The sequence below is a fragment of the Gallus gallus genome, chromosome 20 (genome assembly GCF_016699485.2).
Source record: "Gallus gallus isolate bGalGal1 chromosome 20, bGalGal1.mat.broiler.GRCg7b, whole genome shotgun sequence".
NCBI classification, from domain to species: Eukaryota; Metazoa; Chordata; class Aves; order Galliformes; family Phasianidae; genus Gallus; species Gallus gallus.
Genome location: NC_052551.1, coordinates 2959394 through 2986678, shown reverse-complemented (window position 1 = coordinate 2986678; position 27285 = coordinate 2959394). Strand labels below are relative to the sequence as shown.

Here is a 27285-nt window from a genome sequence, read left to right as displayed (position 1 = left end):
CTGCATTTGCAGAGAGATAAAAGCGAAGTTTGCCTTTTGTGTCTCTCCGGGCAGTGGGACAGCAGCACCAATGGAGCTGTGTGGACATGACACATGGGAATTTCTGACATATCTTTTCCCACTCTGACCTTGACAGACACAATAAAAAGGGGCTTTGCGGCATGCACACAGCCACTCAGTCCTATCACTAAGGTTAGTAAGAAAGAGCATGTCTGTGTGCGCTTCTCTTCCGCTACTAACCCTCCTCACCTCCGCAGGGTGGATGTTTCTGCAGGACGGGGACTGACTGTGGGCACAGGGTGGGATGAACCTGAACCAAGAGCATTTTTCTATAGTCTCTGTGCTTTGCCAGCTTGCCTACTAGCAGCACTGGTTTTGTTCCTGACAGTGGCGGCATTTCGGCGTCCCGCTGCGGGACATTGCATTAGATGGATGTTAGAAAGCAGTGTTGTAAAAGTGCCTTTCCAAGCAGCTGTCAGTGCGGTCCTCTAGAATAGGTCTTCCAAGGGAATCATGCCTCCATTCCTGCTTTTATCATCGTGCAAGATTGCTCGGCAGCATGAACACGGGTCTTTGCAGAGGCTTTGTGTAGAGCACCAAGGCTCCAGCAGGTCTGTAGAGCTGGAGTAGCTTTTAGCTGGCTTTGTCATGAAAACGGGTGCCACTAACAACGTCTTGCCAAGCCCTAAACACAAGTGTTGATTTTGACACCAGTGCGATACAGGCTTGCACAGCAGGGCTGATAGCAGCAGAAGGGAAAGCGTTCAGTGATTGTGTTATTACAGTTATTATTTGCTAGTGTTGTTGTCGCTGTCTTCTCTCACTCTCTAACATCAAGAGCATGTTTGGTGACTGCACATCGCTGATAGCAGCCCAGCGGTGGGTGACTTCTCCGTGCACTGACTTCTTGCTCCTTCCCTCCTTTCAGCGTTCAGGTGTCTTTCATTCTTCTTTTGCTGTTGGCAAGTCCTCCTCCAGCCAGACAAGATGTCTATGCTGGACATGAGCGAGTTTGGGGAGGCTGCTGAATACCTCCGGAAAAGCTACACAGAGCAGCTGAAGCTTCAGACAATCCCATTTGATGGTAAGCCCCAATCCCTTGGTCATGGCTCTGAGTGGAGATGTTCCCATCCCTTCCGTGGGTCTGCTCCCTGAGACATTGCAGGTGCTGCAGAATTGCCAGAATTACACCCCAGAGAACAGGAGGATCTCGGAAGGTTTCTGAGTGTCCCCTTGCCGGTTGAGGAGTAGGAGGAGGTGGCCCATCATCTCCTGTGACCCTGAGGGGCAGGAGGACTGGGGGAGATGGGCTGAGGGACTGGTGGTGGCAAAACCTCCCCCATCTCTACTGGAAATGCGCAGAACTTGCTCTAAGCCATCCCGCTCTGCCCTGTGCCTTCCAACACAGCAAACCAGAGGAGTTTCACTTCTTCTCGCCTTCCTTTTTTATTACAGTTTGCCTGCAAGCACATGGGAAACAGCAGACTTCATTCATGCATTTGACCCAGGCAAATTAAACAGCTACCAAACGTGGAAAAGGCAAATAAATCCTCACTCCTATCACCAAGAGTGTAGGAAAGAATAATCATTGTCCTTCCACATTATCACACTGCATTCCTGCAGCATTCAGTTGACACTTAAATAGTTTTCTATGCATCAATGTTGCCTTGCCTTGCCTTGCCTTGCCTTGCCTTGCCTTGCCTTGCCTTGCCTTGCCTTGCCTTGCCTTGCCTTCCCTTCCCTTCCCTTCCCTTCCCTTCCCTTCCCTTCCCTTCCCTTCCCTTCCCTTCCCTTCCCTTCCCTTCCCTTCCCTTCCCTTCCCTTCCCTTCCCTTCCCTTGCTTTCCCTTCCCTTTTTTCTCTCTCTGCTATTCCCTTCCTTCTCTCTCTGCCCTTTCCCTTCCTTTTCTTTTCTCATTCCTTCTTCTATCCTTTTCCTTCTTTTCCCTTCCTTCCTGCCTCCTCCCCAGGGAAGAAGCGTGCTTGGATCCCGGATGAGAAAGAAGCTTACATTGAAGTGGAAATCAAAGAAAGCACTGGTGGCAAAGTCACTGTGGAAACTAAAGATAAGCAAGTAAGCAAAATACCTTTCCTTTTCCAAGGGCCTGCAACTATGTGTGGAGGGGGGATATGTGTGACAAGATCACGTCTAAACCTAGCCAAGCTGTCCCTGAGAACCCATCCCCACTCGGCACGCAGTTGTCCCCCGAGGGCTGCCCATGGGTTTGTCACTGTGCAATGTCAGCACACTGTAGGCCAAGGACTCCCCGAGCGTGCCAACCGCTCAGCATCCCCCACCAAATGTTTCAAACCGGGTGTACTGGGCCAGGAGGGAGAAGGGGACAGCAGTCAGCTCCGGCACAGCCCATTGCAATGCTGAATCCTTGCCTTGCTAATCCTGGAGGTAAAAAAAACAGAGGTAAGGAGACAGGTCTTGTTTGTTTTAGCCTGGATTTGCAGTAGATTAAGCAGTACTGATTGGGGAACAAAGAACAGGCAAAGAACAACATCCATTACAAATAGCTGCAAATGAGCTTAATTAATATCTCCTTCTCAGCTATGTGAAGTGCATGGCAACACTGCTGCCATGCAGAGATTCTCACTGGTATAAAATGGGGAAAAAGAACCAGGTGCTGACCTGGCAGTAGCCGGTAGATGTGGCTTTGTTTGTTTCTCAGCTAGATTTCATGGCACTGAGAACTGCTTGTGTCTGCCTAACTCAACTACATCTAATTGCCTTTGAAGTGTGCCAAGGTTTTGGAAAGGTTTTTGTCTGAAATTGGAGAAAAAAAAAAAATAATAATAATTCCTCCTATGAAAGGTAACTTGCTGCGGAGGGAGCATCAATTAGAAATCCTACTTTGCCTTTTTAAATGCTTTGGTTCAAGATCTTCAGATTCTGCAAACAAAGCAGTTTCTAAACCCTCCTGAAACTGTTTGTGTTAAAATTTGTCATGGATTTGCAAAACCCGAGGCTATACCTGCTGCCTCTGGATCTCACTTCCAACAGAAACAGTTTCAAGAGACAAACCGCACTCCTGTTCTTCCATCCGTTTCCCTTCTGTTAACATCCAACACCTTTCAACACCCCGTGCTTAATGCTCACCTATTAAAAAACAAAAATCTCGCAGAGATTTTGCTTCAGATGCATTAACAAGCCCATTTGCTAAATCCAGGTCCTTGCATCCAGATATGTAAGGTGATAGTTCCCCAAGGCTGGGATTTGCAGGATTAAATGGATCCAGCTTGAAGTGGTGGGGTATGCACTTCAGCTGTTGGCCCAAATAACCACAGACCTCTTTGATAGGACAAGGGGTGCTGAGCACTATATAGGGGCTGTGGCTGTTCCCCTGTCTCAAGGATGGCACCCCAAGGAGGGCAGGAGGATCCCATGGGGCAGAGGTGGCACTCTCAGAGAAAGGTCTCCATAGTGGAGCTGGGAAGATGTAGGGCTGGAGGCTGCACCGGGTCCAAGCCCAATGCCTCCATGTCACTCTGGCAGACGCGGGTGGTGAAGGAAGATGAGCTGCAGGCCATGAACCCCCCCAAGTTCGACATGATTGAAGACATGGCCATGCTGACGCATCTCAACGAGGCCTCCGTGCTCTACAACCTCAAGCGCCGCTACTCCCACTGGATGATCTATGTAAGCCGCCGCCGCCGCCGGGGGGTCCCTGCCTCTCTCCCCCCGCCATGAGGGGGAGGGCTGCCGGGGCTCCCGGTCACCTCAGCCACCCCCTTCCCACCCACAGACCTATTCGGGGCTCTTCTGCGTCACCATCAACCCCTACAAATGGCTGCCGGTCTACACTGCGCCCGTGGTGGCGGCCTACAAGGGGAAGCGGCGCTCCGAGGCACCGCCACACATCTACTCCATCGCTGACAACGCCTACAACGACATGCTGCGCAGTATGGGCGGGGGCAGCGGCGGCTCAGGGGGGGGCACAGCCACCAGCAATGGTGGGGGGCTGGGGAGCAATCCGCACTGACTGCTGCCTCCTTCCCTTGCAGATCGTGAGAACCAGTCCATGCTCATCACGTAAGTCTCTCTCCTCACTTCCCGCCTTTGTTTCGCCCCCTCCCCGCCGCCATCTTGCTGCCCTCATCCCACCCCGGTGGTTGTCAGCCTGTCCTACAATGCCAGCCCCCCAACCCAGCACAGCTCATCCCTGTGCCATGGATGGCTGCTGTGGCCGGAGGGAAATGGCAGCGATAGCGGGCGGAGGGGCAGCGGGCGACGTGGGAGGGTGTAGGCCAGGTTGATTTCAAGTGACATATAGATAAGGGCTATATAAAGGACTCCAAAGGACCCCAGGCTTCTGCCAGGAGCCACGGACATTTTTAGCAGCGTCCATAGCCTAATTAGGTAATGCAGGGGCCGAGGAGAGATGCTTGGCTCTGGTCCTGCGTGCTGTGCTCCCCGCTCCCCCCTCTCTTTGTCATCTGGGATTACAATAGGGAGCAGCTATCTATAGGGATGAGCTCACCAGGCCCTTCGCAGCCGGCGAGCCACCCAAGCCCCTTGCTTGCCCAGCCCTGTGTGGGCACAACCTGGGCAGGATCGGCCACGCCACACCGCCCTGACCATCTCCAAGCAGCCAACAAAGCGGGTGTGCTGAAACCAGCCAGCGCTCGGCCACCGCTGAATCCCGGACAGCTGAAGCCCTGGGGCAGGGCTGTGTGCCCACCAGCACAAAGCTCAGCACCGCCTCACTGTCTGCTGGCACCTCCTGACAGCCGTGTGCGGCCCCATAGCAGAGGGGCTATGATGGCGGGCTTGCTCCGGAGGACGCAGTGCAGGTTTTGCTCCTTTCCACCCCACATTTGCCCTCCCCTTGAGAACTGCAGCCCAGGATGGCAGGGTGATCGCCCCATCCCTCCCTCGCGCTTCGCTTACCCAACCTAGCACAGCGAGTGGGGTGGCTGGGCAACGCCGGCAGGTTTGCAGGGCCTCTGTTTGAAATTTTGCCTGTTCTTTGCCTCATATCCTTGATCTGTGTATTTCTGTTACCCTAAGCGGAGAATCTGGTGCTGGTAAGACTGTAAACACCAAGCGGGTCATTCAGTACTTTGCCATTGTCGCAGCCTTGGGCGACACACCGGGCAAGAAAGTAGTAAGACCTTCTTTTGAAAGAAATTCTTGCTGTTTTCTTCCTTCCTTTTTTTTTTTTTTAATTCTTTTTTTTTTCCCCTTTCTCCCTTCCCCCTTTCTTCTTTTTACTTCTTCTTCTTTTTTTTTTTCTTTTTTTTTTTTCTTCTCTCAACTTTTTGCATTTGGAAACGTGTTTTGGTCTGACCCACCCAGGGCTTGGCTTTTCCCTGACTTTTGAACAAGCAAGGCTTGAAACTATCTTGCTCAGGGGGGAATGGATTTTTTTAAGCGTCTGCTCAGTCTGAGCAGTCTGGAAGAGGCACTTCAGATGCTCTCTGTATCTTCTCTTCCTTCTTCAACACCCCACCGATCTTCTTACGGAGCTCAAAAGAAATGGAGTAAACCTGCCATGTCCCACCTTGGCTCTTTTAAGCCTTGCTTTTCGTCCTTTTCTCCTCTTTTTTTTTTTTCTTTTGTTGATTTTGACCCTTTTCTACCTTGTGCTTTTCTTGCTCTTGTTTTGATTCTTTGGTGCTGGTTATTTTTGAGCTGCTCTTGCAATTGCTTCTTTCTTCTTGACACATTGAGGCTCCAGCCTGCTTTCCCCCTATAGAAGCAAACTGGCTGCTTTAGGTATCAGACAAACAATACCTCAGTATTTTCTTTACTCTCACTTGGTTTGGATTTAACTGTTTCTTGCTTTTTGATGCATTTCTTCATTTTCTTGAGCTAATCTATTTAACAACTTTTTGGCATATCTTAAAAAGTTTAATCCTCCCATTTTTTCTTGGGCCGTTTTTGGCACTAAATGGCCGTGTCCTGCTTTTCTGACCGTGCTTCTTGTGATTCTTGCCTGGCTCTTCTGGATTTCTAAAGACGATTTTCTTTCCTTTCTTTAGGCAGCTCTTGCCACTAAAACTGGGGTAAGTGTTACAGGCTCTTAATCTTTAATGCTGAGGACAGGGTTCTGCTGCAGTGGAGCTATGGTAGGGTGATAGGGAATGCCAGTGCAACAGTCATGGCTCAGCCATTGTAGCAGCTCACATGTATGCCATTGGCTCCCAGCTTCTCTTTTGGAGCACCAAGGGGCTGCATTTAGCTTATACACATTGCCAACTGCATTCGTGCCCCTTTGGGTGGGAAATACTCATTATAATGTGAAGCTCAGCCCATTCAGGAAAGCTATTACTAAGAGCCAAACAGTCGGAGGGCTGAGCGTGTGGGTCTTGGGGTGGTCCATGGGCAGGCAAGGCAATTTTAGATTGGGCTAAACTTAAAGACAACAGATCAAAGGATATCCAAGGGAAAAATTCAGCTTGCTACTAAATGATTCACAGCTGCTGTCTCTTTTGCCCTTTACATGCCCGGAGCTGCAGAGGCAGGGCGCAGCCATACCCCAGATGTGGTGGTTAGCACCCAGCAGCAGAGCAATGGGAGCTGACGTGGTGTCAGGGTGTGGGCACTGAAAGGCTCTTGCATGGAAAGTGCCACTGTTGTCAGACCCCACTGTCCTTCGTGTGGCTTGGCACAAGTCTCTTGTATCTCTCTTCTAATTCTTGTCCTGCTTTGCCTGTGTTAGGTGGTGGTTGCCTCTGTCTCTTTGAACTACATGTATGAAACATACTATGAACTATGTGTATGAAGCATGGTTATGGAGCTGTTAATCTTGAAGTTTGCTCCAAAGAGATGCAGGGAAGTCAGCAGATCATGCCAGCTGGGAACCATGATGTGTCCCTGTCACGCTGTGGCCCTGCCATGCATTTGGTCGGTGCAGGGAGCTAAGCCTCTTTTCTGCATCTCTTCATTCACGATGCACTGTCACTTGAACTGTCCAAGACCCTGATTTTGTGGAAGGGGAAACACCTGGCAGAACCTGAAACGCTTTGGACTGTTGTGACAACGTATGCTTGCTCTTGGTTTGCATGTTGTAGCAGCCTACAAAGGGAGTGAAGGACTTCTGGGTGCAGTTTAGGCAAGGGGAATCCCAGAGAGAACATTACTGCAAAATCCAGCTCTGCTGACTCCAAACCCATCTGCATCCCCTCATGAGACAAGATGAGACTTCAGGAACAGCAGGCTCTAAAGACAGCTAACGAGTGCAGCAGGCAGATGGGCACGGAGCCTTGTGCTCCATTTCCCTGTGACATTGATGACAGATCCCCTCTGGCTGAGTGGGAGCTGATGCATTCCTTGGTTTTGTTTTCCAGGGCACCCTCGAAGATCAAATCATTGAGGCTAACCCAGCTATGGAGGCTTTTGGCAATGCCAAAACCATTAGAAATGACAACTCCTCACGTTTTGTAAGTGTCTTGGAAAGACATTGCTGATGTGCAGGATATACGTAAGCTAAATGCATCATCCGTAGCATTCTTGCTTTTGCATTGGTGGGGGCACAGAGCAGAGGTAGCTCTTCTTCCTAGGAGGACCGGACTGCTGGGGCAAGACTTCTGCTGGCTAAATTGGTGTAATGGATGGCATGTTGGTCAGAATGAACTGTCCCTATAATCAGGGGACAGTTGTAAAGTAAACAGCTTGGAGCTGGAGAGAAGTCTGTTCCAGGACCAGCACTGAGGGGCCAGCAACCAAAGCTCAGAGTGCTTGATAAACACGTGCCTTCTGGGCAGCTGCATCCCTTTTGTAAGCCCAGCCTGGGTCTGCATTGGGGTGTGGAGCTGATTGACCACAGGTGGCTTTGATGTCTGTTCTTGTGCCTTGTGGGGGATGGAGAGGCTGTGGGGCTGAGACTGCTCAGCACATGATGACCAGGAGGCTGTGGGCAGACTCAGTATCACGCTGCCCCACAGGAGTGCTTAGTTTTCAGAGCAGGCCTGAGGACAGGGATTTATTTGTTGTGAGCAGAAGTTCTGCTTATCCAGTGTTTGAAGCCCCAGGCGATACTGCCTGACCCTCTACCAGAGAACTTCACCCACTTATCTCTCACAGCACAGTATCTTGCCTGGCATCAGCAGAAGCCTATTAAGTGGGAAATTACCAGTCTGTTTTAGCTGTACGAGTTTACTAGCAGCTGCCCTTAGTTGTGCCTGTGTAGACAAGCCTGGTGTTTACCTCCCTGTAAATGCTTTTAGGGCAAGTTCATCCGCATCCATTTTGGCCCCTCGGGGAAGCTGGCCTCTGCAGACATCGACATCTGTGAGTAACACGTGCCAGCTGCGGGGGGTGGATTTCTTTCTAGCTATTTCTGCTGATGCTGGGTCAGATCCAGGGAAAAGCAAGCCCTCTTCTAATCTCTCTGCCCTGTTCGCTTTAGATCTTCTGGAAAAATCAAGAGTGATTTTCCAGCAACCCAAAGAGCGAAGCTACCACATCTACTACCAAATCCTCTCTGGGAAGAAACCAGAGCTGCAAGGTAAGGTGGCCAAAGCTATAGCTTAGCCTTTACAGTGTGACAGCTTGAAGATAGCCAGAAAGAGCTCTGTTTTGAGTGTCAGGGTCCTGCTGTCCACAAGGGCTGAGCAAAACCAGCTCACCATACAGGTCGGGCCCTCAAATGCTTTGATGACTGTGGAGGATTGTAGGATTTTCAGATAATTCAGGGTAGAGAAACCAGTCATTTCAGTCTGAAAACTAAAGCCCTTTCTGCAGCTGTCTGGGAGTGGGACAGTGGTCACTGAATCTGTCTGCAGGGTGGGAGTGCAGCTTGTTAAGGTGCCTTGCACAAAAACTCCTTGTTCAGTGGCTCTGCACTGACCTCAGCACGTGCGGGTGGGATATCTACTCATTTTGGGATAAGGGAAAGTGTTCTGCAGTCTGCTCTGGGCTCCTCCTGCCACCCTAGAGGGATGATTTTCTTTCAGGTGAGTTTGCAAACAGCTGCACAGCTCTCTTGCCGCAGCAACCCATGTGGAGACATATCCTAAATGTGTTCCCCTATACAGTCCCAGCTGACCCTGAATTTGCCCTGGAGCCACTCTTGTGTGCTGGGCAGCCCTGCCCTCCAGATGCCAGGCTGCACAGAGTGCTCAGGAAACCTTTCCACACTGCAGAAAGATGGGTGGCACAATGCCCTGGGGGGGTCAGCCGCTTGGCTGCATGCTCTCGAGCCCTCTGCTGGCTCCAGAACAATACCTTATTAGGCAGGTCTGGATTGCTGCACTGAGCAGTAATCTTATCTGGTGGTCACAAGGACGTGGATGGCCACTTCTAAATCAGTCTGCAACAAAGCCATCTCCCAAGATAGCAAGCAGGAGGAACATCACAGAGAGGTGGACCCATGGGAAGGCCTGCCTGGGCTCGCAGAGATTGTCCTGCTGGTTGGTGCCATCTAGTTGAGGCCGGCGTGGTCTTACCTCTTCATCTGTGTCCAGCGTTGCCCCTTCTGCACCAACTTTGTCACTCTGGCCTCACTTCGTGTGTGTCTTCCCACAACAGATATGCTGCTGCTCTCCCTCAACCCCTACGATTACCACTTCTGCTCTCAGGGCGTAACAACTGTGGACAACTTGGATGACGGCGAGGAGCTCATGGCAACAGATGTATGTGCACTTCCTTCGTGCCACAGAGCCAGCAGTCGGGGCCTGGGGGAGGGCATGGGTGTCTTGTGGGAGCTGAGCTCACAGTCGTGTCTTCATAGAGTGGGATTTCTCGGCCAGATGTTCACCAACTAGAGCACCACCCTGTCCCACTCAGCCCTGGAATAGGAAAAACACAATGGGAGACAATGGGAGCGCCTCACCTCAGGGTGCTGATTTTGTTCTGTCTATGCTGCTTTGTCTCCCCTCAGCATGCCATGGACATCCTGGGCTTCAGCAATGATGAGAAATACGGCTCCTATAAAATAGTGGGCGCTATCATGCACTTTGGCAACATGAAGTTCAAGCAAAAGCAGCGGGAAGAGCAGGCAGAGGCTGACGGCACTGAAAGTGAGTTTTAATCTGTGCTGCCAGATTCACCCAACCTCAGCTGGGCATCCAAACCCCTCTGAGGGCAGGCTGTGAAAGCAGGCCTGGTCTGTGAACGGCAGTGATTGTGGTCCCAAGCAGCTGCAGTGTTAGGACCTGCTCTGGGTGCACAGAGGAATGTTCACCTGGAGGCAGGCCTTGTTGTGGTAACGCTCATGGTGGGAGAGTTCCTCTTCATGAGGAATGTCAATACAGGGTTCAGCTGCTACATGGTAATTAAAAAAGACTGTCATCTAGTAGAAATGATTTCTTACAGAGGTGGTTTTCTTGCTACAATCTACTGTAAAGAGACAAAGAAAAATCACCTCATCAGTCCAGATTTACTGCATGAGAATTTAAGATCCCAGCTCTCCAAACTGTAACTTCTGAGGCAGGAGGTCCAGCCTGTAAGAACAGCATAAAATATCCAAAGTTAGAAATCACAGTGCAGCCACTGGAGCAGACTCTTAAGCAGCACAGTTAGCATTGATCAGCAGAATAGCTGGTGATTTTTCTTTCCCGTGGCTTACTTTCTAGTTTCCCGATGTCTTGCTGTGGTTTTACAGGTGCTGACAAAGCTGCCTACCTCATGGGGATCAGCTCAGCTGACCTCATCAAGGGCTTGCTCCATCCTCGTGTGAAAGTGGGCAATGAGTACGTGACCAAAGGTCAGAACGTGGAGCAGGTGGGTGTTTCAGGACACAGGCATCTATACTCATGCTGGTGTGTGACTCCTCTGCAGTCAGACCCTTTGTGCAGTGTTACCTGCTCAGGATGCCTGGTGCTTCAGTTAGGGAGGAGACCCTAGAGCGCCATGATAGGATGTATCCACGCTTACTGGTTCCTGGTAGTTGGGACAGTTGGTTTCATGGCTGGCAGATAGTTTTGGATGTTAACCAAAGCTGGAGTTTTAATTCAGTATCTTTGAAATGTGAGTTGGATCAAATTTCTATGGATTTGCTTCAGACAGTCACAGTCCCATGAAAGGTTCAGTTCTGGACAATAGAAATGTCATCTAAATAAGTGATCTTGTGGGAGACTGTAATGCAGCGAAAATGCATCTGCTCAGCCACGTCACGATTGAGTACCCAGACCTGGCCTGAATGGTCCCAGCCAATTCTTAAGTAAAATTCAAGAGGACCTCAGAGATTGACTGGGGTCCTATCCAGAGGCAGTGAAGTGTAGGCTCCTGCAGTGCGTGTCTGAAAGTATCACTTTGGACCGAGTCTATATCCCAAGACCTTGGAGGCTGTCTCTGTGCTCACCGGACCAGGGCTGCAGGAACATGCTTGTGAGCATGTGAAAGCTTATCAGAGTGAATACTGCAACCCCGACCTCCCTTGATCTATCAGTCCCTCTCCTTTGTGTACTAAGAGGAGTGCTCTTCTGCAGCCTAATCCCTGCAAAAGCAGTATGATGTGTGGTGCTACAACCTGCTCTCTGGTTTCCTTTGGCAGGTTGTCTATGCTGTGGGAGCCCTGGCTAAAGCCACTTACGATCGTATGTTCAAGTGGCTGGTGACTCGGATCAACAAGACCCTGGACACCAAGCTGGCCAGGCAGTTCTTCATCGGAGTACTGGACATTGCAGGCTTCGAGATCTTTGATGTGAGTTCTGTAGTCCCCCTGCAGTGGGTTCAGGGGAGTGTGGTAACAAGACAGCTAGGTCCCCTGCTGTCTTACAGCTCTGTCTCTTCCAAGAAGCTGTTGCTCTTGATAGAAAGAGCTCTTGTCTGTATTTATTTGTCTGAAATAAACAGGTGGCTCCACAGCTGCTGCTCTAACATTGCTGTGGAGCCTCTGGTGAGCTCCTGGCTACCTGTTTCGGTAGCAATTCAACTGAGCCCAGCAGGGGTTGTTTTTCATACCCAGACAAAGCAGAACAGTGACTCTCTTCATCTTTGGAGCTTTACCTGCTGAAGCAGGTTGGTTTTGTTCTTGCAGTTCAACAGCTTTGAACAACTGTGCATCAACTTTACTAATGAGAAGTTGCAGCAGTTCTTCAACCACCACATGTTTGTCCTGGAGCAAGAAGAATACAAGAAGGAAGGCATCGAATGGGTCTTCATTGACTTTGGCCTGGACCTACAGGCTTGCATTGACCTGATTGAGAAGGTAAAGCATGAACCAGGACACAGAATTGGTACTTCTGGTAGACAGCTTGTTTGCAAGGACTGGAACAATGAGAGGTACTCTGCTACCAGAAATAGAATTAGTCTCTCCCCAGTCAGTGGCAACTGGACAACTTCATTTTCCCCACATCTGTAGCTCAGAACCTTCAGCTCATTGATTGGACCTTTTTTTGACACAAATTTTGTCTTTGTAAAGCTAGGGGAATTCTGTTCCTACTCTCCCGTGAGCAATGGAACCTGGAGATGGGGGTGAGAGTGTAAAATGGAGGGGACAGAGAATTTTTGCTCTACAGAACGGTGATCTCTCATTGATTCTGAGAACTTCTTGTAAAAGATTTCCACAATTTCATGGAGGAAACCCTATCTTTTTCCTTTTTGGAAAGGAGCATACCTGTCAGGATACTGGAGAGGACCACCCCTCTCCTGGCAATAGACCACATCTGGGCAAGACCAGTGTCTTGTAGGCCTGGCCAGTCCCACTCTCACTGGGTGGAAGAAACAGCCTGGGGTACACCAGGGGAGCAAGGAGAGTTTGCCCCATGGTGGATGTCTTGCACTATTTGCCTGAATGAGGACATGACCTCCCAGGTCAGGGCTTGCCTCACCTTGCCCAGTAGCACAGAGTCCCCCATTCTGGGATGGCACATGGCAAGAATTGAATCAGATTTCCTCATGCCACCTTTTCTCTGCAGCCTCTGGGAATCCTGTCCATCCTCGAAGAGGAGTGCATGTTCCCAAAAGCCTCCGACATGTCATTTAAAGCTAAGCTCTATGACAACCATCTTGGGAAGTCACCCAACTTCCAGAAACCCCGGCCAGATAAGAAGCGGAAATATGAGGCTCACTTTGAGCTGGTGCACTATGCTGGTGTGGTATGTCTCTGCCTGCTCTTCTGCAGCACTCACACTCCTCTTGCAGGGCTGAGCTTACCTTTGCCTTTCTCCTTTGCCCACAGGTGCCGTACAACATCATTGGGTGGCTGGACAAAAACAAGGACCCCCTGAATGAGACAGTGGTGGCCGTCTTTCAAAAATCCCAAAACAAGCTCCTGGCCTCTCTCTATGAGAACTATGTGGGCTCCAGCTCAGGTGAGGAACAACATCATCCTTCTTCGAGCTGTACTTTGATCCCTTAACAGCAAAGCCTCATCACACCCATGTCCAGCTGTAGGTGGAGCAGCCTGGGCAAAGGGAGGACCCATACCAACTTTTAAAACCTCCCACCTGGGTGGGTACTCTGGATGTGCAACACTAGCCTAGGGGCTTTAGGTGGCTATGCAGAAGCAGGCTGAGCCTATGAGGGGCCGTACTGCTGTCCTGGTAGACCTGCAAGAAGTGACATAGTGTGTGTGAAGGGCTGACCCGTTGACAAGAGATGGGGGATGACACACAGAGCTGGATGCTGTGAGAGGAGTTTTTGTCAGGCTAAGTCTGCAGCTGGGCGTTACTATCTCTGCTTTACAGAGAGCAGGGGCTGTGGGCACATCACTGACATTTTCAGTGCAGAGGTGCTTGGAGGTGCTATGGAGTCCTTCAAAGCAAGCTGATGCTTTGCTGATGTACTTAATCCATATTTTAACCCGACAGAGGAACCTCACAAACCAGGGTCCAAGGAGAAACGTAAGAAGGCAGCTTCCTTCCAAACAGTGTCCCAGCTGCACAAGGTAAGAGCCAACCCCTCATGAGTGGCCATGAGGGATTTATGTACAGAGCATCCCAGCACCAGTCCCACTCCCCTTCCAGAACTCCAGGCTATCTTACTCGTGAGCTCCTCAGTTTTGAAGGATCACAAGGGATCCAGAGAGCTGTCTTGGCTAGGCAAAAGCTCCTGGCGTCTTCTACTCATCCCTGGGCAAAAGTTGGCCCTGTGCCTGGCAGAGTCCCAGCCCTGTCCCTGAGCTGCTAGGGACTGATGTGAGGCTCCAGGCTGGGAGAGCCATGGCTCCCTTTGAGCTGGGGCTTGTGCTGCTTCTGCCCGCGTGATGCTTGTGCAGCTCCTTCACCTTTGAGGGAGCGGCAGTTAAGACTTGTAGTGATGTTTAGATAATGTATTACATGAACATCACTTTAAGTCTGTGCTACTTCTCTCCTCATTCTTGTCGGCGGGAAGGACAGCCTTTGGGCAGAAGAAAATGGAGGAGGCTCTAACGGGTCTCTGAGCGTGCAGCTCTGCTCTCCTGTACATGGAGAGCTATGTGACAGCTCAGGATAACACGTGCCGCTGATCCCACGCTCACCATGGCATTTATTTGTCCATCCCAGAGTTCAATCAGCTGAAAAACAGCACAGAGAAATGTCTGTAATCCCAAAGCTGTGGCCTGCTGTGACCACCTTATGGTGGCAGGGTGTTCAAAGAGAGTCTTATTATTAGATACACCGAGAGCTCTGGTAGCCAAGGAGAGGTTCCTGGGGACAAGGTTCCTGAGCAAACCCCATTCAGGGAAGCATGTGGTGTTCTTTCTTCTGGACAACTCACAGTCCCTGGGAGGTGTTTGTGGTGAGAAGTATGGCTTGCCAGAGCTGGTCTTGGACTGGCTGAGCCTCTAAGGAGGAAAAGGCAACCTGGGAAAAAACAAGGATGCAAATGCTTTTCCCATAGGAAAAGGCAGGACTGAGCCATCCCAGGATCCAGGGCCTCTGACAATGCTCTACTGTAGGGCCTTAATCCCAGGGGCTCACCTCCACTGTCCTGCCAGGGCATGCTGGTCTCCAAACAGATGTTCACAGAGCATCCCTCATGAGCCAGACCTGACACAAAGCTGCAGGAAGGATGGAGAAGGCTCAGGCTGGCCTGGCAGGACCCTCTGTCACAGCCAGAGGGCATGGGCAGCACTCTGGGGTACAAGGAAAATCCCTATTGAGATGAGGGCTGCAGTCTTGTGTTTCTGGCTCTTCCCTGTAGCAGAACTTTACTTACAAACACTTGTGAGGAACCTGACTCCTGTCTGGCACAGCAAAACCAGCACGTGCCAGTTGCCATGTCTGCCCACCATGGTTTCTCTGCTGTTGCACACACCTTGGCAGAAGGCAGTGGTGTTGCTATGGGCAGCAACGAGAGCAGTGAAGCAAGAGGAAATTCCCTCCCCTTCCCCCACCATGGGCAGTGTCTGCTCTCTCTGTGCCTGTGAGAGGAAGGAGCTGGAGAGAAGTGCTGTGGGAGCAGAGCCATTACCTCATGCCTCATCCCCCATGTCTGCCCTACAGGAGAATCTTAACAAGCTGATGACCAACCTGCGCTCCACTCAGCCCCACTTTGTCCGCTGCATCATCCCCAATGAGACAAAGACCCCAGGTATGCATGGACTGAGACAGCACCCTGGCAACTCCTCCTGACAGGGACTCCTGCCCCACTCCTGTACCCACCTGCTACCCAGTCCTTTTCTCACAGCAGTTCTGCTGCTGAGACCTGGCTCCATCTCTGTGGAAACCACTGCGACCCTTGCAAATCTCCTCTACTAGGGATGAAGTTTTGCCAGGCTCCCAGCTGGGCTGCATGCTGGCAGCTGGGCTGTCATGCACTTGTTTGACATCAGGCATAGATGAATTTTTCAGACTGACTTCTGTCCTCTTGGGCCTGGGCTGCAGCACTGGTGCTCAGTGTAGGCTTACAGAACAGCTCAACGCCTGTGCTCCCACAACAACCCCCATAGGCTGTTTGCAAAGTTCAGGCCATGCTTCCCCCATCCTCTTGGGCTGAGTGTTTCCTCTGTCCCTACTCTCCCCCCTAGGAGCCATGGATGCCTTTCTGGTGCTGCACCAGCTGCGGTGTAATGGTGTCCTTGAAGGTATCCGCATCTGCCGTAAGGGATTTCCCAACAGGATCCTCTACGCAGACTTCAAGCAGCGGTAACTCCCTCTTCTCCCCTGCCCAGCTGCCAACATGTGTTCTGGGGGAGCTAAACTCCCAGCTTGTGCACGGCTGCTCTGAAGCCCACATTGCGTGCAGTGTGTGCACAGGTCAGGATAGCTGTGCAGTTGTCTCTGTGGTGCCAAATGTGGATAGTTTTGTGCCAGGCACAGTGAGACAGGAGGGGTACTGATATTTAAGGTGCTGAATGCAGGATTGATGCAGGTGATTGGTGGCACGGCACAGGACCTCTGATCCTGGTTCTGATATCCCTCTGCTCTTGGCACCCTTACCATTCCCCAGGTTGACTTCATTCATCCTGCTCAGCCTGGGTCTGAGCCAGACAAGGTGAGGCCAGTGGCCTCCTCCTGCACAGTCCTCCTGTACAGGGACTAAGATATGGCAGGGTTTCCTGGGGTCTGCTCTGCAGCAGATCCCAAACTGAAGCCTGGTTCTCCTGGTCCATTTGTGGCTTCATCATGTACTGTAGTGATGCGGTGCCAGGGGAACTGGCACGACTTGGATACAGGGACAATGATGGAGCCACCAACTCTGTGCTGAAGTTCTCTTGAATTCCCTGCCCCTGCTTTGTGCTTGCAGCTACCGTATTCTGAACCCAGCAGCCATTCCAGATGACAAGTTTGTGGACAGCAGAAAGGCCACAGAGAAGCTGCTGAGCTCTCTGGAACTGGATCACTCCCAGTACAAGTTTGGTCATACCAAGGTGAGACCAGGCAAATGATGGTCCTTGGGAGGGAGACCTCGTGCTTCCCATCTCTCTGCAACCCCAGCTAGCTGGCACTGCCCAGCCTGCCCTCTATCTGACTGCAGCTCTGCTGAGGCCCTGTGCTCTGCAGGCTGAGCATGGCCTCCATGAGACTGAGGGAAGGGAAAAGTGGGCTGGGAGGAAACACGTCTGGGTGCTGCTGCCTGAGCTCATACCACCCAGTGCAGCAACTAGTCCTACTGGGGATATGTGGGGATGGATGCAGGGCAAGGAGAGCTGGTGTCCAGCTGTTCCTGTCTACAGAGCCTGGGTTCATGCCCTGCTGCTCTGAATAGCCCCACTTTGGGCCGCACTTGTTGCTCAGGCCTGTCTGACACATCATGTCACCCATGGGCTCTCTGTCCTCTTTGCATTTGACTCCGTTCTCACACCTTTGCCTGCAGGTGTTTTTCAAGGCTGGTTTGCTGGGCATGCTGGAAGAGATGCGAGATGAACGTCTGGCCAAGATTCTGACCATGCTGCAGGCCAGGATCCGTGGGCACCTCATGCGCATTGAGTATCAGAAGATCATCAGCAGGAGGTAGAGCTGTGGGGGGAGAAAGAGTTTTGCAAGTGCTTCCTTTTTCCTCTGTGCATTTCAGTGGGTTTGGTTTGTAGGGCTTTCCTGTGGCTGGCAGAGGATGTGCACGTGTCCTGGTTTCAGCTGGGACAGAGTTGATTTTTCCTTTATAGTGTCTGTTCTGATGCTGCGTTTTGTCTTTAGGGAAAAAAATAATGTTGTTAACACACTGATGTATTAATTGTTGCTGAGCAGTGCTGTGCAGAGCCAAGGGAGAGTGGGCGAATGACTGTGTGGTGCTCAGCTACCTGCCAGGTTAAACCACAACAGCATGGAAGGGATGGAGGCAAACCTGCAGGGCCTGGCATATATTTGACAGGAAGAGCCGATGTATCTGGGCTGGGGAAGTGTTTGGTTTCTGCTGGAAGGATTCAGTGGATGCAGAGGGAGGAGATCTGAGTGCCATACCACCAATTCCACCAGTGCCACTGCAGTGTGATTGTTCATATAACATACAGGTTGCCCAAGGAGGCTGTGGATGTCCCATCCCTGGAGGCATTCAGGGCCAGGCTGGATGTGGCTCTGGGCAGCCTGGTCCGGTGGTTGGCGACCCTGCACACAGAAGGGGGTTGAAACTAGATGATAATTGTGGTCCTTTTCAACCCAGGCCATTCTGTGATTCTATGATACTGCCATTTGTCCTGCTGGTGGAGAATGGAGTCAGGTCTCTGCTGCAGTTGGGAGTTGGAGGTGGGGCATCTAGACCCATGATGATCCTTGTGCTTGTATCCCTGCAGGGAAGCCCTCTATACCATCCAGTGGAACATCCGAGCCTTCAATGCTGTTAAGAACTGGTCCTGGATGAAACTGTTCTTCAAGATCAAGCCTTTGCTGAAGTCTGCTCAGACTGAGAAGGAAATGTCCACCTTGAAGGAAGAGTTCCAGAAGCTGAAGGAGGCTCTGGAGAAGTCGGAGGCTAAGAGGAAGGAGCTGGAAGAGAAGCAGGTCTCCATGATCCAGGAGAAGAATGACCTGGCTCTCCAGCTACAGGCAGTGAGTGCCTCACCCTCTCCCTGGCAGCATAAACATAGTGCAGGGTCCATGGATAGAGGAAGAAGCAGAGAGTGCTAGATCCCTTCTTCAGACTCTTGCAGATCTGAGACCCACACATTGCCACGATCCATTTGAAATACAGTGTTAGACTCGGTGAAAACCTGAAGCTGCATTATAGGCTTGTTGTCTCAGGGCTGCCATGGGAATTCGTGGTTCCCTGGCTCTGAAAAAGGTGATCTCACATAAAGGTGGAAGTAATGGGAATGTTTGCTGTCCAAGCTGTGGCTGATCTGTGGCAATTCTGTGCCAGGAAGTGTCAGTTCAGTGTTTCTTGCCTCTGGAAAGAGAGTTGATGCAGTTGACTCTTTGGCTCTGGTCAGTGCTAGTTGTTGTCCCATGGCCCTGCATGGGGCTCCTTTCATTACACCTGATCACTTTGGGTTTGCTCTGTCTTCCACTCCTTGACTTTTGCAAGGACAGTGTGACTGCTGTATGCTTTTGGGGCAGTGGATGAGCACTGGCTTTCCTGTGTCTTTCTTAGGAGCAAGACAACCTGGCAGATGCAGAGGAACGCTGTGACCTTCTGATCAAGTCCAAGATCCAGCTGGAGGCCAAGGTGAAGGAGCTGACAGAGCGTGTGGAGGACGAGGAGGAGATGAACGCAGACCTCACTGCCAAGAAACGCAAGCTGGAGGATGAGTGTGCAGAGCTGAAGAAAGACATCGATGATCTAGAGATCACACTGGCCAAGGTGGAAAAGGAGAAGCATGCCACGGAGAACAAGGTAACTGACCCTTCCTGCAGGGAACAGCCTAATTGCCAAGATATGTCAGCCATTGTAGGGGCATGTAAGGGATTTACTGGGGGCAGTACTGCTAATGTGTGGGAGTTGAGGCTGGGCAGAGCGCAAGAAGGTATGGGAGAGAGTAAAACCTCCTGGTGTCCTGCCTTACTGCATGGGATTGGCATGGACAAATGAATCTGTGCAATAGCAAATGTTTTGGGGTTTTGACCAAAGCCAGCAAGGGGAAAGGAGCTGGCTGCTGCTGTGGTGCTGAGCTGCTGTTGATTTTGGATTCCTGCCTTTCATGGGCCAAGCTGCTGTGTTAGCTTTGCATCACCTGTCTCTAAGAAGATGCACTTAGTTTTTTACCTCTCTGATCTAGGTTAAAAACCTGATTGAGGAGATGGCTGCTCTGGATGAGATTATTGCCAAGCTGACAAAAGAGAAGAAAGCACTACAAGAGGCCCATCAACAGGCCCTGGATGACTTGCAGGCTGAGGAAGATAAAGTCAACACGCTGACCAAAGCCAAGGTCAAACTGGAACAGCAAGTGGATGATGTGAGTCGTGGGCCACTATCACTTCACTGAAGTGATAGTGGTTTGAGTCACACACCTCTGGGAGAGCAAATGGGCTGCCAATGAGTGGAGTCTGGAAAGCGTGGTGATTATTGATTCCAATGCAATAAGGCCAGCTGGTGAGCAACCTCATTGACAGACTGCCCCTAAACCAAGGAGTGGCCCAGGGTACCCCTATGGAGAGCAGCCCTGGGCTGAGGGAGAGGAACAGGAGGCCAACTGGGAAACAGCTATGGCTCTCAGGGCTGGGTGAAGTTCCCAAGCAATGGGTATGGGGAAGGTCAGGCACTGCAGGGGGTTTTCTCCCTCCCTAGCCTGTTGCCCTCTGTTCTCCAGCTGGAAAGCTCTCTTGAACAAGAGAAGAAAATCCGCATGGACCTGGAAAGAGCTAAGAGGAAGCTTGAAGGAGATCTGAAGCTGACACAGGAGTCTGTGATGGATCTGGAGAATGACAAGCAGCAACTGGAGGAGAAACTCAAAAAGTGAGTGTGTGGTGTGTGCTGGGCTGTGTACGTTATCTGTCAGTGCCCGCTTCTAAACCAGGTAGACATGTGATCTTTGCAGGAGCTGCTGGGATGTGGCTTTGAGCACTGCTGGTGTGATCAGCCCAAGCAAACGGGGGGTTTAGTTTTAATGGGCACTGTGCAGAGGTGCTGCAGGGGCTGCTGTCCTGAGGAGCTTCTCAGCTGCACAGACTGACAGATCAGGGAGCTATAGGACTTCCTTTGTACAGACTTGTCTGGCAGGATTCTAATGCAGAGCCGAGACCTCAGCTACAAGTACAAACTTCCATCCCCAGCTCTAGTTGGGGAACTGCGGAGCAGCACCTAGGGAACTTGCAGGTAAAATCTAAGAGCCAGGGCCATCTGCCACCTCCCTCAGAGCATCCCATCTGCTTCTCTTCACCCTGTTGGGCACTTTCCTATGAGGGTTAGTTTATTTTTCCTCTGGTCCTGGATAATACAGTGCAGGGAATACTTCTCCTCCGGCTTCAGGATGTGAAGGGCATTTGTCTGAGCAGAGCTCAGTTCTGCCTTCTTTCTGTACAGGAAGGACTTTGAAATGAGTCAGCTGAACTCAAGGATTGAGGATCAGCAGGTGACTGAGGCCCAGCTGCAGAAGAAGATCAAGGAGCTCCAGGTATGGTTGGAAGTTTTGTTCTCATAGTCCAGAGGTCCCAAATTCCCATCAGAGGTAATGTGCTGGGGGCATCTGCATGGGTTGGCCCATTGTGGGGAGCAAAGATGCTGGAACTTCAGCCAGTGCTCGGAGCATCTGCCCCATCCTGTCCCTTCTAGGCTCGTATTGAGGAGCTGGAGGAGGAGCTGGAGGCTGAGCGTGCCGCTCGAGCCAAGGTGGAGAAGCAGCGGGCAGAAGTGTCCCGGGAGCTGGAGGAGCTGAGCGAGCGGCTGGAGGAGGCTGGAGGAGCGACGTCTGCACAGCTGGAGATGAACAAGAAGCGGGAGGTGGAATTCCTGAAGCTGAGGAGGGACCTGGAGGAGGCGACGCTGCAGCACGAGTCCACGGCGGCCGCTCTGCGGAAGAAACACGCGGACAGCGTGGCTGAGCTGAGCGAGCAGATCGACAACCTGCAGCGTGTCAAGCAGAAGCTGGAGAAGGAGAAGAGTGAGATGAAGATGGAGGTGGACGACCTGTCATCCAACATCGAATACCTCACCAAGAACAAGGTGGGTGCTCTGCACTCGGCAGCTTCATCTCCTTTGTGAGTAGGCAGCTGTGACTCTCTGTCATCGGTGCGGCTCACTGCACTGCATTCTGCACAGCCCTGTCCGTGCACACTTATTCACCATGTGTAGCCTGTCCCTTTGTCACTCCAGCAGCACCTGCAGGATGCTTTGCTTGTCCTAGTCAAATCTGGAGGATCTGGGAGGACAGTGCTTGTGTGAATGACTTCAGAATGCTACAGTTAGCTTAGCAGAGATGTGAGAGCTCTGCCAGGCTCCTCCTACCTGCACGGTGTGCACCAGGGATTTGCTGAGCAGAGCAGTGAGGTCCAATGCAGTCACTGAGCACCTCCTGGGAGGGTGCTCTTTGGGCAGAGCCTTGTCTCATGTAGGCTTTACTTGTTGTATGCAGGCCAATGCTGAGAAGCTGTGCCGCACCTATGAGGACCAACTGAGCGAAGCCAAGTCCAAGGTGGATGAGCTGCAGCGGCAGCTGACTGATGTGAGCACACAGCGGGGCAGGCTGCAGACTGAGAATGGTAGGTGGGGACGTGTGGCTGTTTCTGCGCTGGGGCATCTGAGCTGGGGAGCTGTGGTTCAGCTGTGCAGGCTGTCCAGCTCCTCCCAGGGGCAGATGTCAGTGGAAGCTCCATCTGGAGCAAAGGGGATTGGAAGTCTGTGGTGTGCCTCTGCTCAGGCAGTGCAGTAGTGTTGTACGGTGTGGCAAGGGTGAGAACTTCTGTAGCAATGCTGTTTTTTACTGGTGCTGGGTGGGGTGTACGGTGATCTCAGGCATCAGGAGGGGGCTCTTAGCTGTCACACTTAGCCATTAGCTTCTGAGGGGCACAGCTTGCCTGACTGGGGATACAACTGGCTTCTGGAGGTCTCCACACAACTGAAGGCCACAAGATGTGTGCAGGTGTGAGCTCATGCATGGGTGTCCAGCCCCAACACAGCTGTTTGGCTCTGTTTGAAACCAGGGGAGCTGAGCCGACTGCTGGAGGAGAAGGAGTCATTCATCAACCAGCTGAGCCGTGGCAAGACCTCGTTCACACAGACCATTGAGGAGCTCAAGAGGCAACTAGAGGAGGAGACCAAGGTGAGACTGCTGGGGCATGGCTGGTCTCTGGGTAGCTCAGAGTGACAGATGGCAGTGCAGTGGGCTGGCGCAATACTGAAGATGTGGGACATAACCTGCATACAGATGCACCAAGGCAGCCTTTAGCCACTGAAAAACAGGATTTCTTCCCTGCTAGCATCCCAGCTGGCATCCAGGGGCCTGGGGCCAACCGCTCATCTCATGAGCTGTTCCTTCCTCAGAGCAAGAACGCCCTGGCACATGCCCTGCAAGCTTCTCGCCATGACTGCGACCTGCTGCGGGAGCAGTATGAGGAGGAGGTGGAGGCCAAGAGTGAGCTCCAGAGGAACTTGTCCAAGGCCAATGCCGAGGTGGCCCAGTGGAGAACCAAATACGAAACAGATGCTATCCAGAGAACAGAGGAGCTGGAGGAAGCCAAGTGAGTCTCATGCCAGGATTAGGTTACTTGTGGGTGGCAGGTTTCTATTTAAGGATGAGGCCCTCTCAAATCCGAGGCTTTCTGGGCAGGCCAAGGCCTTCCCTGCAGAGCTGCAGGTGGGCTGGCACTTGAGCTGGAAGCTGCTTACTCCTTGCTGCTGTCTGCAGGAAGAAGCTGGCCATTCGGCTGCAGGAAGCGGAAGAGGCTGTGGAGGCTGCCCATGCCAAGTGCTCCTCACTGGAGAAGACCAAGCACAGGCTGCAGACAGAGATCGAGGACCTCTCAGTGGACCTGGAGAGAGCCAACTCTGCCTGTGCTGCCCTGGACAAGAAGCAGCGCAACTTTGACAGGATCCTGGCTGAGTGGAAGCAGAAGTATGAGGAGACTCAGGCAGAGCTGGAGGCATCACAGAAAGAGTCACGCAGCCTGAGCACGGAACTCTTCAAGCTCAAGAACGCCTATGAGGAGTCTCTGGACAACCTGGAGACCCTCAAGAGGGAGAACAAGAACCTGCAGGGTAGGACTGGGATCGGGCCTTCCCCTCAGACTGCTGGCAGCCTCGGGCCCTGCTGTCACGGGCAGCCCATAGCTCCCATGTCCTCAGCCCTGAGGCAGATGTATGGCAGGATGGGCATCCATCTAGGCAGGGAGCACTGTGACCCTTTGACAGGAGGGTCTTTGTGGTTCCTTACATCCCTCCTGTGTGCCCTCTCCTCCCTTTCCTTTGCCCTGGCCACAGGGGAGCACAGCAGGGCCCAGCAAGGGGGGCTGGTGCCCATTTCCCAGGCACAGCCTCAGCACTCAGGCTGCTGCTCCCCCAGGGGCCGTGGGAATGTGGGCTCAGCTTGGGTGGGGTGATGAGTATGTCCTGCATGGGGCTGGCCCTGCAGACCTGCTCCTGACCAAACACCTTCTGCTCCTGCCAGAGGAGATTGCTGATCTGACTGACCAGATAAGCATGAGCGGCAAAACCATCCATGAGCTGGAAAAGCTGAAGAAAGCCCTGGAGAATGAGAAGAGCGATATCCAGGCAGCGCTGGAGGAGGCTGAGGTGAGCCTGTGTTTCTCACTAAAACTCACACATGTCTGCTGCTCCTGAGAGCCCCTGGACTCCCTGCAGCTCTGGGGAGGTGGTGCTGGGGTGACTGGATCCTGCTTGTGGGGGCTGAGGCCAGGCTGGGGAGGCTGGGGGGGTCTTCCCTGGGGGACTTTTCACAGAGCTGCTGCTATCTGTAGGGAGCCCTGGAGCATGAGGAGAGCAAGACGCTGCGCATCCAGCTGGAGCTGAACCAGATCAAGGCTGATGTGGACAGGAAGCTGGCAGAGAAGGATGAGGAGTTTGAGAACCTGAGGTGCGTGTGGCGTGGAGACAGGCTGGGCTGTTGCTGTGGGCTGAGCCAGCACCATGGCCATGATGAGACAAGCACCTCTGGCTGAGGCTGACCCGGACAGATGTCCCCCGTGAGTGGGGCTGACACATCGTCCCTCCCGCAGGCGCAACCACCAGCGTGCCATGGACTCCATGCAGGCCACGCTGGATGCTGAGGCTCGGGCCAAGAATGAGGCTGTCCGGCTGAGGAAGAAGATGGAGGGAGACCTGAACGAGATGGAGATCCAGCTGAGCCATGCCAACCGCCAGGCTGCTGAGTTCCAGAAACTGGGCCGCCAGCTGCAGGCCCAAATCAAGGTGAGGGGGACGGGCAGACTGCTGTCCCTGTGCCACCCCCTGCTTCTCCTAGCTCTCTCTTCCTCCTTCCTCTCCCCACTGACCCCACGCTGCCCGACAGGACCTGCAAATCGAGCTGGATGACACCCAGCGCCAGAATGATGATCTGAAGGAGCAGGCGGCCGCCCTGGAACGCCGCAACAACCTCCTGCTGGCGGAGGTGGAGGAGCTGCGGGCCGCCCTGGAGCAGGCTGAGAGGAGCAGGAAGCTGGCAGAGCAGGAGCTGCTGGAGGCCACTGAGAGGGTCAACCTGCTCCACTCGCAGGTGAGGGGCTGCAAACTGGCACCTGGGGCGCTGCTGGGACTGGTGAGCAAGGAGCCTGTTGGGCACGGCCAGTCCTTGTGGCACTGCCTCTCTGCCTGCAGAATACGGGCCTGATCAACCAAAAGAAGAAGCTGGAGACCGATATCTCCCAGCTGAGCAGCGAGGTGGAGGATGCTGTGCAGGAGTGCCGCAATGCAGAGGAGAAAGCCAAGAAGGCCATCACGGATGTAAGAGAGGGCTGGGGGTGGCACTGAGTGGCTTGGCAAGGGTATCCAGCATGCTGCTGGATGGGTGGGTGGAAGGAGAGGGTCTCAGAGCTCTCCCAGGCAGGGCTGCCCAGTGATGTCTCAGTGCACTTGGCCTTGCAGGCTGCCATGATGGCAGAGGAGCTGAAGAAGGAGCAGGACACGAGTGCACACCTGGAGCGGATGAAGAAGAACATGGAGCAGACCATCAAAGACCTGCAGATGCGCCTGGACGAAGCAGAGCAGATTGCTCTCAAGGGGGGCAAGAAGCAGATCCAGAAGCTGGAGGCCAGGGTGAGGCAACAGGAGCAGAACCCTGGTGGCACTGGGCTTTGCAGGGCTGGCCCCAAGGACTTGTAAGCCTGGAGCCATCTCCCAGCCTTTGTCTGGAGTGGCTCAGCCTTGGCTGCAGCTGCTCTGAGCTGGGGAAGTAGCTGGCACTGGCTGTCCCTCCTTGGGGTCCTGTGGCTGAGATGGCCTCTCCTGCCTGCAGGTGCGTGAGCTGGAGGGAGAGCTGGATATGGAGCAGAAGAAGATGGCTGAAGCCCAGAAAGGCATTCGCAAGTATGAGCGGCGGATTAAGGAGCTGAGCTACCAGGTATGGCAGCACTGGGCGCAGCTCCAGCCCCATGCTTCTCCTCGTGTTACTCAACCCATTATCCACCCCCTGCTCTGTGTTGGTGGCATTGCTTCCGCTGCGGACTGGGACACAACAGGGGCAGCCATGTGGCATGGAGCTGTTGGATGCAAAGGGCCCCTGGGAGCACGGGGCTGCCTTGGGCTGGGGCGGCAGGGCCTTGCCTAGGATGGGGGCCCTGCTGACTGGGGTGGGGGGCACTTGCAGACTGAGGAAGACCGGAAGAACCTGACCCGGATGCAAGATCTGATTGACAAGCTGCAGAGCAAGGTCAAGAGCTACAAGCGCCAGTTTGAGGAGGCGGTAAGTGCACATCCCCTCCACTGCTCTTCTCTGGGGGTACTCAGGATATCCCTCACCCTGCCTGTACCTCCCCACAGGAGCAGCAGGCCAACTCCAACCTGGTGAAGTACCGCAAGGTGCAGCACGAGCTGGACGACGCTGAGGAACGAGCTGACATTGCTGAGACGCAGGTCAACAAGCTGCGTGCCCGCACCAAGGAGGTCATCACCTTCAAGGTAAGGCCCAGCCCTGCTGCCCCCCCTCTGCATCCAGGGGAGCAGCTGCACAGCACAACGCCTTTCTCTTTCACCAGCACGAGTAGCAGGAGCCTGGCTGCCTGTCCTGCCACCTGCTGTACCTTGGAGGCAAATGGCTGCAACAGTCACTGCCAGCTTCGCACCGAGTTAATAAATGGAGGTGTGCCAGGACCGGCTCCTTTGTGTCTGTGCTGGTACCAGGGGCTGCAGCAGGGAGGTGCAGGGGGAGCTGGGATCCCTTTCCCAGCTGGGAGCATCTTTCAGAGGCAGGCAGCAGCAAGAGGCACAGGCCTTTCCTCACCCTCCACCAGTTTGCTTCAGGTGGGGAAAAAAGAGTCCTCTCCTCACTCCCATCAAAAGCCATAAGCACACACTGAGCTGGGACAGACCAGAGCTGAGGGACAGGGCAGGGTGGAGTGCAGAACAGACCTCACCAAACCCCCTAGTCCCAGGGCCAAACATAACCATCATAAGCACAATCCTGTGCAGCACAAAGAGGTTGATCATGGCTTTGGCAAAGGGACTATGAAAGAAAAGACATCTCCACTAGTTTCTTTAAAATAGATTTCTTTAATAGTTTCCATTTAATATGTTTATTTGCAGTTAGTAAATTGGCATTCAGCTGGGCAGCACACACCTCAGCGCTCCGTGGGGACAGTGCAGACTTCCAGCTGTGGTAGGGACCGGGCTCCCAGCTCTGTCCCCATCCTCACGCCCACTGCAGCCTCTGCCTGGTCCCACTGAGGAGCACTGCTCATTTGTCTGCCAGCTGCCCCAGGCAGCCCCACCTGTGCTGGGCTCCATGCCCCCTGGGAGCAGTGCTGGCCCCCTACAGTCCAGCACATGCTGTTGCTGGAGACTTCCAGCCTGGGCCTCTGCAGCCAGCTCAGCCTGAAGGTGGATGCAGAACCAAGCTGCTTGCAGCAGGCAGTGCCCAAAATGCAGGGCAGAGTGGAAACGGCCACACTCCCACATGGGGAGGAAGATTCACCAGCTGGGAGCACA

General features: G+C 52.9%; 1 protein-coding gene and 1 non-coding gene across 4 annotated transcripts; both read left to right on the top strand.

The window, feature by feature from the left end:
- Positions 1 to 138: 138 nt before the first annotated feature.
- Positions 139 to 26451, top strand: MYH7B (myosin, heavy chain 7B, cardiac muscle, beta). 3 transcript variants are annotated; one of them, XM_046902785.1, is made up of 43 exons: positions 139 to 192; positions 929 to 1084; positions 1970 to 2073; positions 3502 to 3645; positions 3752 to 3908; positions 4011 to 4038; positions 5017 to 5113; positions 5991 to 6014; positions 7299 to 7391; positions 8178 to 8241; positions 8360 to 8458; positions 9481 to 9584; positions 9833 to 9971; positions 10556 to 10674; positions 11447 to 11596; positions 11933 to 12103; positions 12813 to 12992; positions 13076 to 13208; positions 13707 to 13783; positions 15324 to 15411; positions 15848 to 15965; positions 16567 to 16690; positions 17137 to 17273; positions 18050 to 18305; positions 18847 to 19089; positions 19472 to 19648; positions 20003 to 20148; positions 20716 to 20806; positions 20965 to 21354; positions 21764 to 21890; positions 22332 to 22450; positions 22672 to 22868; positions 23036 to 23385; positions 23795 to 23919; positions 24105 to 24220; positions 24363 to 24555; positions 24656 to 24859; positions 24961 to 25086; positions 25228 to 25398; positions 25598 to 25702; positions 25949 to 26044; positions 26122 to 26259; positions 26337 to 26451. In XM_046902785.1, exons 2-43 carry the CDS (start codon positions 988 to 990, stop codon positions 26343 to 26345), a joined length of 5826 nt encoding a protein of 1941 aa, XP_046758741.1. In that variant the 5' UTR covers positions 139 to 192; positions 929 to 987; the 3' UTR covers positions 26346 to 26451. The 3 variants fall into 3 exon arrangements, with proteins under 3 accessions (XP_046758741.1, NP_989918.3, XP_046758742.1); NM_204587.4 differs by lacking the exon at positions 139 to 192; XM_046902786.1 differs by lacking the exons at positions 139 to 192; positions 929 to 1084; positions 1970 to 2073; positions 3502 to 3645; positions 5017 to 5113 and having other exon boundaries at positions 3776 to 3908.
- MIR499A (microRNA 499a) lies at positions 14124 to 14214 on the top strand. Its single transcript, NR_031557.1, has one exon. It is a non-coding gene; the product is annotated as a microRNA 499a (primary transcript).
- Positions 26452 to 27285: the final 834 nt, after the last annotated feature.